Below are 14625 nucleotides of genomic sequence, written 5' to 3'. Positions count from 1 at the left end.
AAAATGATTTTAAAAAAAAAACGCCTTCATCTGCAGCGTTGGGGATTGTGAAGCTCAGTGCCTTTTATTATGTATTCTTAACCAGTCTATAATTTTAATATAAAATTTAGTCATAAGTCACTCCCGGTGTGTGTTTCTTTCTTTTTTTTTTCCCTCAAAAGCCACAGTGTTGCTCTTTCTCCCTTTTGTTCAGATTGACCCTGTGCTGTAAATATGTACATTATCATTTCATACGTGTTGTCCATGGTGTTTGTTTCTTTTTTATTTTTTTGTTTTGTGTTTTTTTTGTTTTGTTTATTTTTTTTATTTTTTTGTTTTTTTTTTTCAATGCCAAGATGTCCCTGTGCTGGTTTCACTTGTACATTTCTTAAAAAGGTACTTCATAATAAAGATGTTGAATAAACCTTTTTTGTCTCCATTTCAAATTGATGGGACTAAAACTTAATATTTGTTCAAACAGTTTAGAACTACTTCTAGAAATCACAACTTTTCCATGTGGAAAGTGGAATAAGGAGCAATACATTTCTGCTGAAGGTGAATTCTTCAACTAAACAATCCTCTCGTATTAAGATCAGTGCTACCGGTTTAATACTCCATGTACATCACATCAAATATACACATGCTTTTAGAAAGTTTTTTTTAAATAACTAAAGTTAATTTTATAGTAAGTAAAATGGAATCTTGTTCAGGCATTTAGATTATGTGTTCCAGTAAGGCTTGTTTGTCAGATTAAAAGTACCTTTTGAAAACAATCTATAAACAGGTAATGAGTATACTTTTCTGTGGTCTTTGGATCTGATATTATATTCCAATTTTAAATGCTTTGCTTAGCTGTAAACAGAAATTAATGCTTGAAAGCATCAGTCTGTATAATCAATTTATTTTACTTTTTGAGTTACTGAAACAAATTGTGGGCCTGTTAAATGTAATTCTAAAGAATTGGATGAGGATATGTAGAATTGGAAAATAGAATGGCTACATAATATATAGTTATAATGTATAAATAAATGGTTACAATATGAAAGAAAAAAAGGCGTGTAAGACCAGCAAAATCCTAGAGGTGGCCTCCATACTACTAGGCTTCGTGAAACAACTGCTTTTCTAAAAGTGTCCTTGAGCGCCGCCTTGAGGAGAGGTTTATTCATTCATACGCACGACGTAAGGTCAAAGTTGAAATATGACGTACACAAACATTAACTAGTTGGACTCAGCGCTCTGGTTGCTATAGTTGCGGTAGCGTATTGTCCTGCATACTTTTATGGAAAAAAAAGTTATTGTTTTCTTGATAAACAGCAAGAAATAAGAAGTTGAGTCAAACGGAAGCGAACCGTATGTGTTCAACGATTCGGCTCGATTCGGTTTACTAGCGTAGCTTGTAGCATGCAGGGCTAGCTCAGCTATGGATGCGCTCAGCATCGTTGTGGATGAAGTGGCTTTAGAGGGACTGGACGGAATAACCCTCCCGTCTCTTTGGATACGTCTGGAGGACAGAGAGCCAAAGTTTCCCTTGAAGCTAGACAACTGCACCAAGGGTTTCATCTGGAGGTCTCTTGTTAACAACGCCGACCTGAGCTTCCACGAGCTGCCTGAGGAGAGAGAGGACATCGAGTTGTTTGACAGGTGCTCGCGCGACCCTTCCTGTTGCCAGTTTATTCAAAACTGAACTTTTAACATTTTCTTTGTTTAACTCGTACAAAGCCAAGCAGAGTTCAATATCACCACTTACTCCCGTAAAAGTCAAATGTTTTATTTAACTTTATACAATAGAATTTGTTATGGTCCAAGACAGCACAATGAAATTTAAAATTTAACCTCTTCCTCACTTAAGGGGTAGACATTTTTAACAGATATCCTTAGTATTTAACACATAACTTTAACTAAAACTAAACATGAAGCCTGTTTTTTCGATATACGGTTTGCACAACACCCAACGAAAAAGAAAACGTATATGGAGTTTGTACTATAATCAAGTTTTTCAGTTGAGCTACTTAAATTAGACATGGACAGAACTGTAAAAGGTAAGAAAAGGTAGAAAAATGTCATTCTTTTTAACCGCTTTCTTTCCAGTCAGGTTCTACAGCTTGTTAGGGACTGGAATAACACTTTTGTTAACTGCATATTCATATGTATAATTAGACTTATGTGAGTATTTGGTTTATGAATGTATAAATTGCAGGACGATTCCAATTTTCAAGACAAAACCTTCAACATGACACATTTTCTCACATTTTCTTGCTAAAACTGTATTAGTTCCTGGCTGGAAATCAATTTATGTTAAATTTATTATCACCATCATGTTCCACTACATGGTGTTTTATGCTTTTCATCATATATTTTATTATTAAAGGTTTAAGTCTAACATGAACCTTGAAGTTTTCCCTTTGATAGCCTGGATTTTTTTTGTTTCAGGTTTAAGGACATCGACCCAGAGACGGGCTTTGAAACTCAGAAACAGAAATTCTCTCATGACAGAAGAGACGTTTATCCTCTTCATGTCATTCCCGAGAATCAGGATGGAATACAAGGCTCGTGTGTCTTCTTCAAAGAGAGGAAGAACGTCACAAAGCAAATCCGCTCCAAGTCCTTTGCTCCGCTGGTTAACCTAGAGGAGGCTCAGGAAAGGTTGGTGTGTTTTAATAGTAATTCATGATATGAGGAGGAAATTGTCAGGGAATCTGACTGCTCATATTGAGCCTGGTTAAACTAGAGGTCTCTTTTTGTTAAAGCAGAGAGGTTCCTTTCCACTGTTACCACATGCTTACTTAGAGGGGATTCCTGCACAGTCAATGATTCAGCAATCTTGCCTGGGCTTTCTTAGGTCAATAACTGTTTACCAATGAGCTAGCTATCAACCTGTTTGGCACTAAAACTTTGGTCAAATGGGAAAGTATTCATTTAAAGCTGAATACATTTCTCTTATTTTACCCTCTAGATATGGACGGAAGCTCGTGGTCGTGGCTTCCCAGGCTCTGCGCTTCCGAACTCTGATCGGAAGCAACAACGATCCCGAGTCAAAAATTAGCAACGACTCATACTGCGTGCTTGAGAGAGTTGGCCGAGGTCGTTGGCAAGGAGAGCTACAGAGCGATCTGCATGGAAGTCTGTTCAAGTAGGAGACACGCGAGATGTCCTTTGCTTCAGTCTGCTGTTACAGTTGCTGCGTTTCCATTACAAATGAGGCGCAAATCTTTGTTTTCTGCTAATGTCAAAAAAAGATAATTTCACAATTGCGGTGTTTTCATTAAGAAATAAAATGAATAAATTTGTTCACACGAGGAGTTATTGAACATTATGGCAGCGACGGATGTTAACAGTTACATGATATATATTTATAATTCAGCCATGACAAGCCCTTTACACTTGGGATTCATAATTCAGCCAATCAGAGGAGACGTTGGCATCTTATTCAGACGTTGGAGCGACAAACCCCTTACACTTGGGAGCAGCTTCATATGCTGCTTTTTGGGGAAATTGTAGTAATTTATTTTACTAAAGAGCTAAGGATTCAACACATTGGAATGACACACAGCTTTTATGAACTGTGTGATGCTGTGAGAGCTCTGCTGCAGCCAGCTGCAGATTGTCTGAAAGAAAACAAAAAACAAACCTTCATCCTCTTACCACTTCCTGTCCTCTTCTTCAATGTTTTCGTCATTAGCAACATCCGGCTAATAAAGAATAAAGTGTTTCCATTCCAGTTTTGCAAAATACATCTATTTCAAAAATGCTGAAAAAACCCCAACCTCATCCTAGAGGGGGAAAATCTATAATCAAAAAAGTTTTTTCGAAATTGGCACGCTTGCCTTAAGCAAATAAATTTTTCTAATTACAATATGCGCAATTTTATGGTTGATGGAAACGCAGCTAATTGTTATTTTAATGTTCACACTGACACAAGCTGTTGATTCTGAGCAGGATAGATGCTCGAAAAATGCACTACTTGAGGAAGTGTCTTGTGAAGCATGAACTGATCACCATGCAGTCTTACGTCAGACGGCTGAAGACAGGACAGCAGCAGCACTCCATTCTGCTCCTGCTTAAGCGCTTCCATGTCAACAGGTCTGTTTGGTTCCGTTTTTGTTTTTCAGCTTATTTAGTCAACTCTTATAAATTCTCAAACTTTAGACACAACAAAATACCAGCAGAAGACTTTACAAGCATCACTACTAGGTCCATTAAACAGGGATGTAACAGCATCAAACATCAGTATTCTGTTTCATATATTTGTAAACGCTGTCTTTGCATTTTACGTCATATTCAGCACAGTGGTCATTTTTGGGTTTTGCTTTGTTTTGTCTGATTTCATGATAACTTGTGCAGTCTTTAATGTCTGGCTTGGAAAAAATATTTACCTTTTTTATACACAGATTTATATTACTAAGACATTCTAATCCTATGTTTTTGTGCAGTCATCGACTGTTTTGGTTTTTAAGTAACTGACAGTTAAAAAATGGAGCCCTTTGAAGATTTTAATCCTTGTATCAGGATTTTGGAACTTTAAATTCAGTTTACTATCTTTATCCATAAAAAAGATTATATAAAATATGTATAAATAATTTTTTGTATATGTGGTTAGAATCCACTGTGGGTGGGCTAAAGTGTGTGAGTCTTATGCTGCCGATTTGAGAACCCCTGTCAATATACTTACACTGATATATTTGATACAGTCAGTATTAGTAAGACCAGGAGTGGTCAATACTTTAAGCTTCTGGAAGCTTAAAACACAGGAGCAGCTGTGACTGTTTATAATGAAAGTATGTAATCTTGATTAATAAACCAACTAAACAAGGATAGAATAACAGAAAAGATTTCATCAGTATTTATGCTGTTTTTGTCAATTTCTACAATTATTTTCATGCTTTCCAAAAGCAAAAAAAATATCAAAATAAATTTAGAAATTCTACTTAAAACAAAAACAAAAAGTCTCAAAGAAAAAAAACAATCTTTTTGTAAATAAGTTGTGTTGTGATTGTGTCTCATTTTACCCTCTTGTTGTGGTTCACCTCCTAAACAAATCCTCTCTCTTCTTTCTGCTCTGTCAGGCGAAACAAATACGACATCCTGATGGAGCACGTGTCTGACTTTCTGCTGCAGCTGCCTGACCACTTCACCACTGTGGACAATCTCAAAGAGCACCTCGTGAGCACCTGAGTGTGTGTGACTGCTCACGTTTCTTCTTGCTTGCTGTGCCGTTATGCTCCTCCGTTTTCTTCTTTCAGAATTTGAGCGAAAAGACTTTGAAGCGTCTCTTCAAAACCCTCCGATACAGCAAGCTGGTGGAGTTTTGTCAGTACGCTTTAGAAGACCTGGATCCCAGTGCTGAACATTGCACCAATAAAAATGGTAAACAGGGATTATTACATACGTGAGCACCACAACAACGAGGGGTTATTTTAGTAATTGTTTTAATCTGAAGATCAGTAGGTTAATTGGTTAAAAAAAATTGGCATTCAACAGATTTTTTATTTAGCCACTTAAGCCTGTTTTATACAATATTAAAAATACATTAAAAATATGCAGGAAACAAATAATTCAGTTCCTTTTGTTAAATAAGAAAATAAACATTTTATTGCAGGTGAAGCTAAAACTATTCCACTGGAATTTTGGCTAAAACATATTTGTTGACAAATATGCTTTTTTATCTTAAATGCAAAATGTATTTTGTACAATTTTGTCTTAATTATGACTGAATATATTGTTTTTTTTTTCATCAAATGTCCTTTTTTTGTAGTGTGTGTACTCCAGTTAGTGATTAATCATTTACTAAATTAGTTGATGATTATTTCAATATTTGATTCATCACAATTAGTCTGATTAATAATTTCAGCTCCAACCACAATACAGACATTTGAGACTTTCCCATCGGTCTGTTAGCCCTCAGCTGATAACACTCGCATAAACTCAAAACCAAACAGCTGATGTAAACAAAAGTATTTCTTGTTGTCGGTTTGGGTGAATATTTCCTGATTCAAAGTGTTTCTTCCTTCCCTTTTCTCTACTTTTAAAAGATAATTCTGTCACAAATGTAGTCAAAAGTGTAAAAATGCTTTACCTGAATTCTAACAACTTTTATAGTGGAAGATTTTTGGTTTAGCACCTGATGAGTGATCATGCCTTTCTCCTTCTGCTCCAGGCAGTAAAGTCCTTATTCGCTGCATAAAACTCTTGAAGCCGTATGGAAAAAAAACTCCTGCAGATTCTGACGACGATGATGAGGATGATGACGATTACGCTGAAGGAGGAGGAGGAGGAGGAAGAAGAGTCCTCCCGTCTGAGGGACGGATCATGGAGAGGGATTTCATGTCGCAGGCCTACCACATCAGTAAGTTTGATTAATTTAATAACGTGAAATCGCAAAGTAAGCCAGTCATTTTTAAGCCATTCATAAACTGCAAGAAGTGAAATATTACAAGAAATACAAAGGCGAAGAGTAAAAGAAGATCTTAAAATAGTGTTTTAAAAAGATGAGCTGCTTATTCCTCACTTTCTGTCATTACATTTTCCTTATTTTGGCCTACATTTACCAAAATTATAAATTTTTACAGTATACTAGAATAATGAGAGAAGGATTATTATTTTTTATTTATTCCATAAAATTCAAAAATATACATACACTATTTTTTTTTTTTTTTATTTAAACAGTTTTGGAAAAAGCAAGATGCCCTGAGTTAGTTACACCAGTTCTGTTTGGAGAAATGGGCCAAAATTCCAGAAACTCCTGGAAGGCGACTCACAGCCTTTGACCCAAATTATATCATTTAAAGTGTAATTCTACCAAATGTGTTTAATCTTCTAATTTTGAAGAACTTGATTGAAAATCTCTTCTCTTATTGTGGCATTTGGCAAGTAAAAATAATTTTCATAACAATAACTGAACTAAAACACACAATGTTTATTCTGATTTCTTTTCAGATAATGAGAAAACTTTGGTTTAAAATGAATGTTTGAAATTTGTAGCTGTGTTATCATCCCTTCTCAACAACTACCCATCTGTACTTGGACACCTACTTATTTTCAGTCACAAATTTATCTTAATAGTGTACAGTTTCAGCTTCTTCTACATGTTTCTCTTTAATCCTAAAATGTGAAGCTAAATAATTTCTTCTCTGTTTTTGTTTTTGTTTTTTCCACTCAGTATTGTCTTCTGGTACAAAGGGAGTCCCTCACAGAGAAATTGGATTAAGAATGAACGTTGGTCGGCTGGAATCTCGCATGATCTGTCGTAAGATGGACAGGGATGGTGTTATTAAGGTAAATGTAGTTGTTTATTTCACCCTAAAGTTTGTGTTTATGTTAAGAGCAACACCTGTTCTCTTTCAGTCAAACCTAACCTCCAGTTAACAGAAAGTCTGACATAATCCTGTTGGGTTTGTCTGCAGCATTTGCTTGGAACCCACTAGGGGCTTGGGGGCTTATTTTGGCCAAAATCTCTGTAATTAATTTAGCAAAATGAACATGTTAAGGCCCCAGGCCTATTTTTATAAAAGAAAAGTAGCAATTAAGATATTTCATAATTATATGATTACATTTATTTTGTAGTTTTCATCTGTTCCTGGGTCATATTTTTATATTGGATTCTTTTCCATCCTACAGAGTTTTATGGAGGATGAGGGTCGGCAGAGGACCACAAAATTTATCAGCCACAAGTTTGTATAAACGATTGACTGTTTTCCGGTTTTTTACATTCCTTCGCCTGCAGCTCGTCACTTCAGTTGTACTCGTTTGTCTCCACAGATGCGCGAGCGCCAGCGATCAACTCCAACTGTTTGCTAAAGAGCAGGAAAGGAACAAGCTGCTGTCCTTTTCAGCGTCGCACAAATCGGACACCAAGACATCGTCCACCTCGAGCAAAAGCCGCAAAACTCCCAGAACCCAGAAGAGTAAGAAAGCAGGCAGAAGCCGAAACAAAGACGAAGAGGAGGACCAGCAGGTTTGTGTTGATCACACTGAGGATGAAGAGCTGAACGTTAAGGGTGGTGAAGCAGATGAAAAATCTAGAGCAAAGAGGACAGAGGAGGAAGACTGCGGGACAAGAAAGCAGACCGAACCTGACGCTCCCGTCACACCGTCTGCTCAAGCTGAGAGTGAGAATCTAATTGATCATAACTTTTGACATCTTAAGAATTATCAGCTTGGTGGAGTGTTTAAAATGTTTATCTCTGTGTTTTTAACATTCTTGTCATTTCTCAGGTGAATCACCGTCCTGCAGCGGATCCAACGATGCTACAACACCCGACTCCGTATCCATTCCTGCTCCAGGTAGGTTGACAGAAATAGACGTTAGTAACTAAACTTTGTCCAAAGTGCGGCTCTGCAGTCATCTGTGGCCCTCTCTGAAGGATTTTGTACAGTTTTTTTTATCTTTTAGGGCAACATTTACAGATAAATTACATCTTTAAAAAAATTGTTGGGAACAAAAAGCTAACCTATGTCAACCTACTTTTTCTGAAATGGAAATCGAACAGCTCAGACAAGAAATCAGTCAACCCCCAAAACATATAGAAACTCTCTGATGATGCAAACCTTATAGATGTCTTCATGTTTTGCTACCATTACAGCATAGCAGTTTTGTAGCAAATTATACTAGAAAACTAGCTTAATTCTGCTGGTTTTGTAGCAACATTTTGCATGGACGGACTAAACAACCCACTTTTTTAATATGTTAAGGTTACATGAAGCACAGCAGCAACCAGATTATTTCTAAGGAGCCTCATGTTTAAGTGTTTTAGAGTTTGTTTTGTGGGGTTAATAAACTAAGACGAGCTGAAAAAACATGAAGCTTTGCAATCAGTAAGAAGCCACAGATTGATTTTATGATATGCATCACTGTTACGCTGAACTTTGACTTTTTGCTGATAAATGTTCACAAAACCAGGTTAAACAGTTTAAACTCATTCCATGTGTTTTATGTTGTATTAAACTTATTCTAGATTCTGTCAATAACAATGTAGGAAAAACTTTGTATATAGCCATTAAAAATATATTAAGAAAAAACTTAGATATATTTAAAATATACTTAAACAACTCTTGTTTTTACGTGTTTTTACACAATTTATTTATTTTTTGACTGAGAAGTGTGAAGTATTGGATATTCAGATGAAATCAGTAGAATTAATGAAAATATAAGTGGTTAGCTGGAATGGAAAAAGTTACCATTGCATTTATGGAAATTGCACCAATTTATTGTCCTTTTAAAATATCTTTGCAGATTTTGTCAAAATAAAAATATTCTTTAGTTTTAAGAAGTAGAAAAAATATAGAGATATATTTGGTGTGAAACCATTCTGGAAAAACAAAATTGCTTGTGTCTGCAGCTCAAACTGAAAATTGCTTCTCTTCTCTCTCATTTTTCTGGAATGTAAACTTTAAGCCAAATATAGTTTTGCCTTAAAAGGGTTTTATCTACAGTTTTTTTTTCTTTTTTTTGCTATTATTTTTCTTCATGTGTGTTTTGGATTTCTTTTCTTGCATCAAAAGAACCTCCAGTGGAAGAAGAGGAACAACCCAACTCAACTCCTGCCAGCTCTTTGTCTCAGAGCGAGGCTGTGCATCCATCTGATAACCCGGCGAACGCCGAGATCGTTGAGATTGATAGCGTCTTCCAGCCACAGGTGATGACGCCTTATTGTTATCTGTTTGTTTTTTCCTCATGAAAAAGGTTAAAGTTGACTACTTTTTCTTCCCCTCTTCTTCCTTCAGAGATCTCACGAGACGTACCGCCTGCTGAAGAGGAAGAACATGATTGTCGAAGCAATTCAGAGCTTTAAGATCATAGAGGGCTTCTTCCCGTCAGTTTTGTTTTCTTTGCTTTGTGAAGTGAATTGGACTCTTAAGGGGAAATCTCAACATAGTTGTTTGTTTTCAGGCTGCAGAAAATCATCAATGATGCAGAAAAGAAGGATGGTGTCAGCTCAAAGTGTTGCAAGAAGACTGTTTTGCGGCTTGTCCACAGTCTGTCCAGGGAAGGCCTGCTAAAGCTTTACACCACCACCGTCATACAGGACGGGGTCACTAAGAAGGTACACAAACTCCACTCCACACGTGGGAAATGGCCTGCATTTGTATGGAGCCATACTTGAATTTATGCTAGGAGAACTAAATGCTAGAACAGCTGGATTTTTCCTTTCCTTTTGCTAGATTTATTCACAAACTATCATGAAGATGTCACCAAAGCTAATACAGCTAATATTAATTAATTAGCATATTAATGTTAAGGAAATAACAAAAACTGAAATTGAGAAAAAAAAATTCTAATTGAAATAAATAGAAATGGTAATTAATGGGTGAAAACCATCTGGAACTGTTTATCAAACTAAAACATATTGAAGTTATAGATACAATATCCTTTGTTTTTGTGTTTATGAATCCTTTTATCAGCCTTTCAGACTGACACACAAGCAGTTTATGTCAGCTGTCACCAAATTACATCACTCAATATTCCTGGCTGCTCTATTCTAGTCCACAAAATGGTGACAGCAAAGTTTGGGGGAAAACATCAGAATCAGTTGTTGTTCAGTGATAATTGATTGCTTTTGATTTTGAAAATGGTTTCTTCTGCTGAGTATTTATTACCCAATCGATGTTTACATAATCACAATATAACACTTAGACCTTTTCTGCACCGAAAAATGAGCCAAAATATGAAAAAAACTAAAACTACTACTATAACAATTAAAAACTAAACTAAACAATATTTAAATTATAGAAACTGGCAAGCACTCTAATAACTAATTAAAACTAACTGAATTAGACAAACAAAGTGTCATTTTGATATAACTCTATTTTATTGAGAAACCCCCCACTCTTTTTCTTGTTTTTAACATTTTTGTGATTTCTTTCTTTCTTTTTTTTCCTTCACACATGTAGGTGGACATAATTGCTCATCCATCCATTCAGCCGAGTGATGTGAGAGTCAGTCAGCTCATCGAACAGATCCGGTTCAGAATCTCCAGCTCCTACGCAGCTGGACGGTAAGCACCAACAAGATGGGCCATTTCTGCTGAGGTCCAGTAAAAAGTTCTGTATCGTTGTAGGATGGAAAGGAGTTTTTTAGTTTTGCATTTTCTTCTCATCTTCCCTCCAACCTTCTGATGCCCCGACAGCGACCACGACTTTGAAAAACACCAGCCTACAATATGTCAAGTTTCTGTTTTTTTTTTTTAAACTTATGTTCATTTTGTCTTTTATTGTCTGTCCCTCAGTCTGCAGGTTGCTGAAGAAAAAGGAGAGCAGCTCAAATCAGAAAAGGCAACCACATCAAAAGCACAGAAGAGCGTCTTAAGAAACCAGATGTTAGGATGTGACGAAGACGCGAGCTTTAAACCCACACCAGGTTCTCTGTGATTACTTTTAATGAAGTATACAGAAAACACTGTGGTTTATAGATCTTTTATTAATTGACATTCTTAATAATCACTCATCATGACACATTGGGATTTCAGTTTTTGTCAAGCCAGCTTTTGTAAACAAAGACGTGCATATTTGTACTTTATCCCTTTAGGTTTCATTCATTTTCTAGTTAATAGTTTGAACTTCAGTGTTAGGGTGCTAAACTTGCTGGTAGGAGATTGTCACACTATGACATCAAGTAGAAACAACACAGTTTTATAGTATCTGCAAAAATAATTTAAAACAAAAATGTATAAAACCATCCAAGTGCTTTAATTTAAATCGGAAAATTTTCCCACTGATGCTCAGGGCCGGATTTATAGGGATGTGGGCCCCTGGGCTAGAGCCAGTTTTGGTGCCCTATCCGCTAAGGAAAAAATATTTTACTATTTTTACAGTACATTAATAAGTAGTCCTACTTATTAATTACAAATTGCTCCAGCAATTATTGTGATAAACGATAATGTTGTTGTTTTTGGGACCATTTTCAAGTAATTTATTGATTATGGAATAATAATGTAAGTGCTCTCTCAGAGAACAACAGACTTCAATTATGTAAATAACACTTAACAGTGGAACTGGAAGATATTTTAAATATCTACAATAAGATAACCAAAAGCAAAAAATAAAACAGAAATAACAAAAATGCACAAAACAGAAATCATAAACAAAAGGGACTGTGATGTCTGTAAACAAACTTGTCTTTCAAAATATAAAAACCATCAGAATGGAAACTATCAAGCTCATTTTAATTTACCGTGTGATTAATTTATTAATTGCTTATTGCGACAGGCATATGCAAAAAAACACGTGCATAAAAAGAATTGTAATAAAAAAAATAGAAACCCAAAATTTGTGGGGCCCCCAAAGAATTGCCGCCCTTAGTTACTGCCCCGGTGAGTCGTTTCTAAAGTCTGGCCCAACTTATGCTAAATCTAGCATGTTGATTGTTATAGTTCTCAGTGCTACAGACAGTTTGCTCACTGTAGTTTCAAAACAGCTGCAGAATGATGGAAAGTATTTCTTTCCTCTTAGAAAAACTAAGTTGCCACTTACAGTGGAGAATGTTGTTGAGCTCGATAATTACATTCAATCTGTTAATGAGGCTAATTATGTTAGAAAATGTTTTTCTGGCACTTTTATAAAAAAAAAGAAGAAAATGAATTAATACAATTTCCAGGATTCCAGAGAGTATAGTGCCTAATTTGTTATCGAAAACAAATTATTTTGCCATAAGACAGCATTATAAATACATCCAATTTCAGGACTTTTTGTGAGGTTAACCAATTTTCCAACCGTATTTCTTCTTTTTGACGTTTACAGTTCCTGGATTGGGCAAAACATTGGGCTTCCAGCCCAAGATGATTCGTCTGCGTGTCGTTCACAGTTTCCTCTGGTACCTCATCTACGGCCACCCGCTGCGGAATAACCCCACTGAGGCTCTCTCTGCCAGTCAGAGTCCGGCGGAACCGGCCAGTTCTGATCCTGGTGCCGGGCTCCCAGAATCCCAAGCAAAGCAGGACGAAACCTCTAACCCGCCTCCAATAGACGAAGGATTAGGCGATGAAGACGGGCTGCAGGGTGATCAGCCTAAACCGGATCAGTCTGATGCCGACATGAAAGGTAAGAGTGTCAATGGGGTAAAGTGGTTAAAAAAAAACTACAGGTATTTCTGTGTAAAGGTACTTGTCACTAAAGGCCATTAAAGAAACATTCATATTTCTTGTGTCTTTCTGACAGTGTATGCTGATGAAGACTCATGGAGGAGATTTATCCCTCCTGTTCCTCTACACAAAGGTTTCACCAGCGGCTGGGCAATGGTTCGCAGTCTCCTCCTGTGCTTGCCTCTCTCTATTTTTGTGCAGATCGTCCAAATCAATTACAAGGTGAGAGCAAAGTTTTATGTAGAAGTTAAAGGAACATGTGATGCTCCAGTAAATCCCCTGTGGTCAGCTGAATTCTTTTTGTTTGAAATTAAATCAAAAATTGTTGATGGTCATAATAATAATCACTGTAGATTTAGATTAGGAAATGCGATGATCATCTCTCAAGAGATAAGAAAACATAAAAGGGTCAAATCATTTTTATGTTGTTCTCAGTCAGAATTAGACATTTTCTTTGGCATGACATCAATCACACCCTTCTTATAATCTGACAATGCCTGATAAATAGAGTCAGATCTATTCATTCTACTTCTATGCTTTGTGCTTCTGAGCGACGACAAGCTATATTATTTATTTTATGTTATATTTCGAATTCCTAATTGCACTTTCTGAACCATTTGAAAGGTTTGTTGCAGTTTATTTTCACATGTTTGACCAAAGTAGTTGACCTATTGTTTTAGTCAGCTTCACTTTTTTTATTTATTTATTTTACATTGGCTTTTATAGTTCTAATTGCACTGACTGAACAAATTAAATTTGTGTTGTTTTTACATGTTTGATCAAGCTTGTGAAGCTATTGGCGTATTTAATGAGCTGTGCTAGGGCAGAGTTATCGAATAAATCTGTAATTCAGTGCATTTATTTCTGTGTATGAAAAGAAATCAATCTGCATATAACTTACTGAACCTCACATGTCAGTATTGGAAGTAAAAAACACAAAACCAAAAAAACAAGTGGATCTGTACAGCCATAGTACTTAATCTTGCTCGTCTGTCTTAAAATGTCTTTGTCCTTATTCCTAAAACTGACAGTTTTTCCTGCTTTGCAATTAATTCAGCTAATAATTTTGGGAGTTTTTCATAGAACATTGAAATTTTATTCCCGGTTGATTCATAAAATATTTAAAAATGTTTAAAAAAAGCAAACAAAACAAAACTAACACAACAATGTGAATTCCACACACTTGGTCCAAATATACATTCTCTTTTCAGCATCAAATGTGAAAGACACACTTCAAAGACATAACAGGACAGGATGTTTCACAAAATCTACTTTATTTCCTCATGTTTAGACATGTGAAACTTATTTTACATTGAAGTTGATGCAGACAAGACAGAAAGGCATTAATGCATAACTGCACACCTCGCACTTCACAAGCAACAATCTTCTGCTCATGCCTGCGCGTCCGCAGGTGGATGAGCTGGAGGATTACCTCAGTGACTCTGTGAAGCAGCACTATCTCGTCAGAGCGCTGCCCGCTAGAATGAAAAGACAGCTTCTTTATAAAAGGTGATTTTCATTTCTTTCTCTTTTTCTTTACCTTTGAATTTAATTTCCTGTCAAACCGTGGCCT

The 14625-nt window shown here is 36.1% G+C and overlaps 1 protein-coding gene across 1 annotated transcript in view; it reads left to right on the top strand.

Annotated features, from left to right (window-relative positions):
• The first annotated feature begins 1163 nt into the window (after positions 1-1163).
• gtf3c1 (general transcription factor IIIC subunit 1) overlaps positions 1164-14625 on the top strand; it is a 27333-nt gene continuing 13871 nt past the window's right edge. Inside the window, 19 exon segments of the mRNA XM_016670264.1 lie at positions 1164-1620; positions 2410-2622; positions 2933-3109; positions 3916-4059; positions 5043-5139; positions 5220-5343; positions 6134-6322; positions 7136-7251; positions 7594-7646; positions 7735-8084; positions 8191-8259; positions 9478-9611; positions 9700-9788; positions 9866-10019; positions 10867-10970; positions 11202-11332; positions 12712-13011; positions 13129-13274; positions 14464-14568. Coding sequence (XP_016525750.1) covers positions 1400-1620; positions 2410-2622; positions 2933-3109; positions 3916-4059; positions 5043-5139; positions 5220-5343; positions 6134-6322; positions 7136-7251; positions 7594-7646; positions 7735-8084; positions 8191-8259; positions 9478-9611; positions 9700-9788; positions 9866-10019; positions 10867-10970; positions 11202-11332; positions 12712-13011; positions 13129-13274; positions 14464-14568 — 2916 coding nt within the window. The 5' untranslated portion in view covers positions 1164-1399.

The sequence above is a fragment of the Poecilia formosa genome, unplaced genomic scaffold, assembly GCF_000485575.1.
Source record: "Poecilia formosa unplaced genomic scaffold, Poecilia_formosa-5.1.2 Scaffold32, whole genome shotgun sequence".
NCBI classification, from domain to species: Eukaryota; Metazoa; Chordata; class Actinopteri; order Cyprinodontiformes; family Poeciliidae; genus Poecilia; species Poecilia formosa.
Note: the sequence above shows the minus strand (reverse complement) of the source record. Positions and strands in the feature narration are given on the sequence as shown.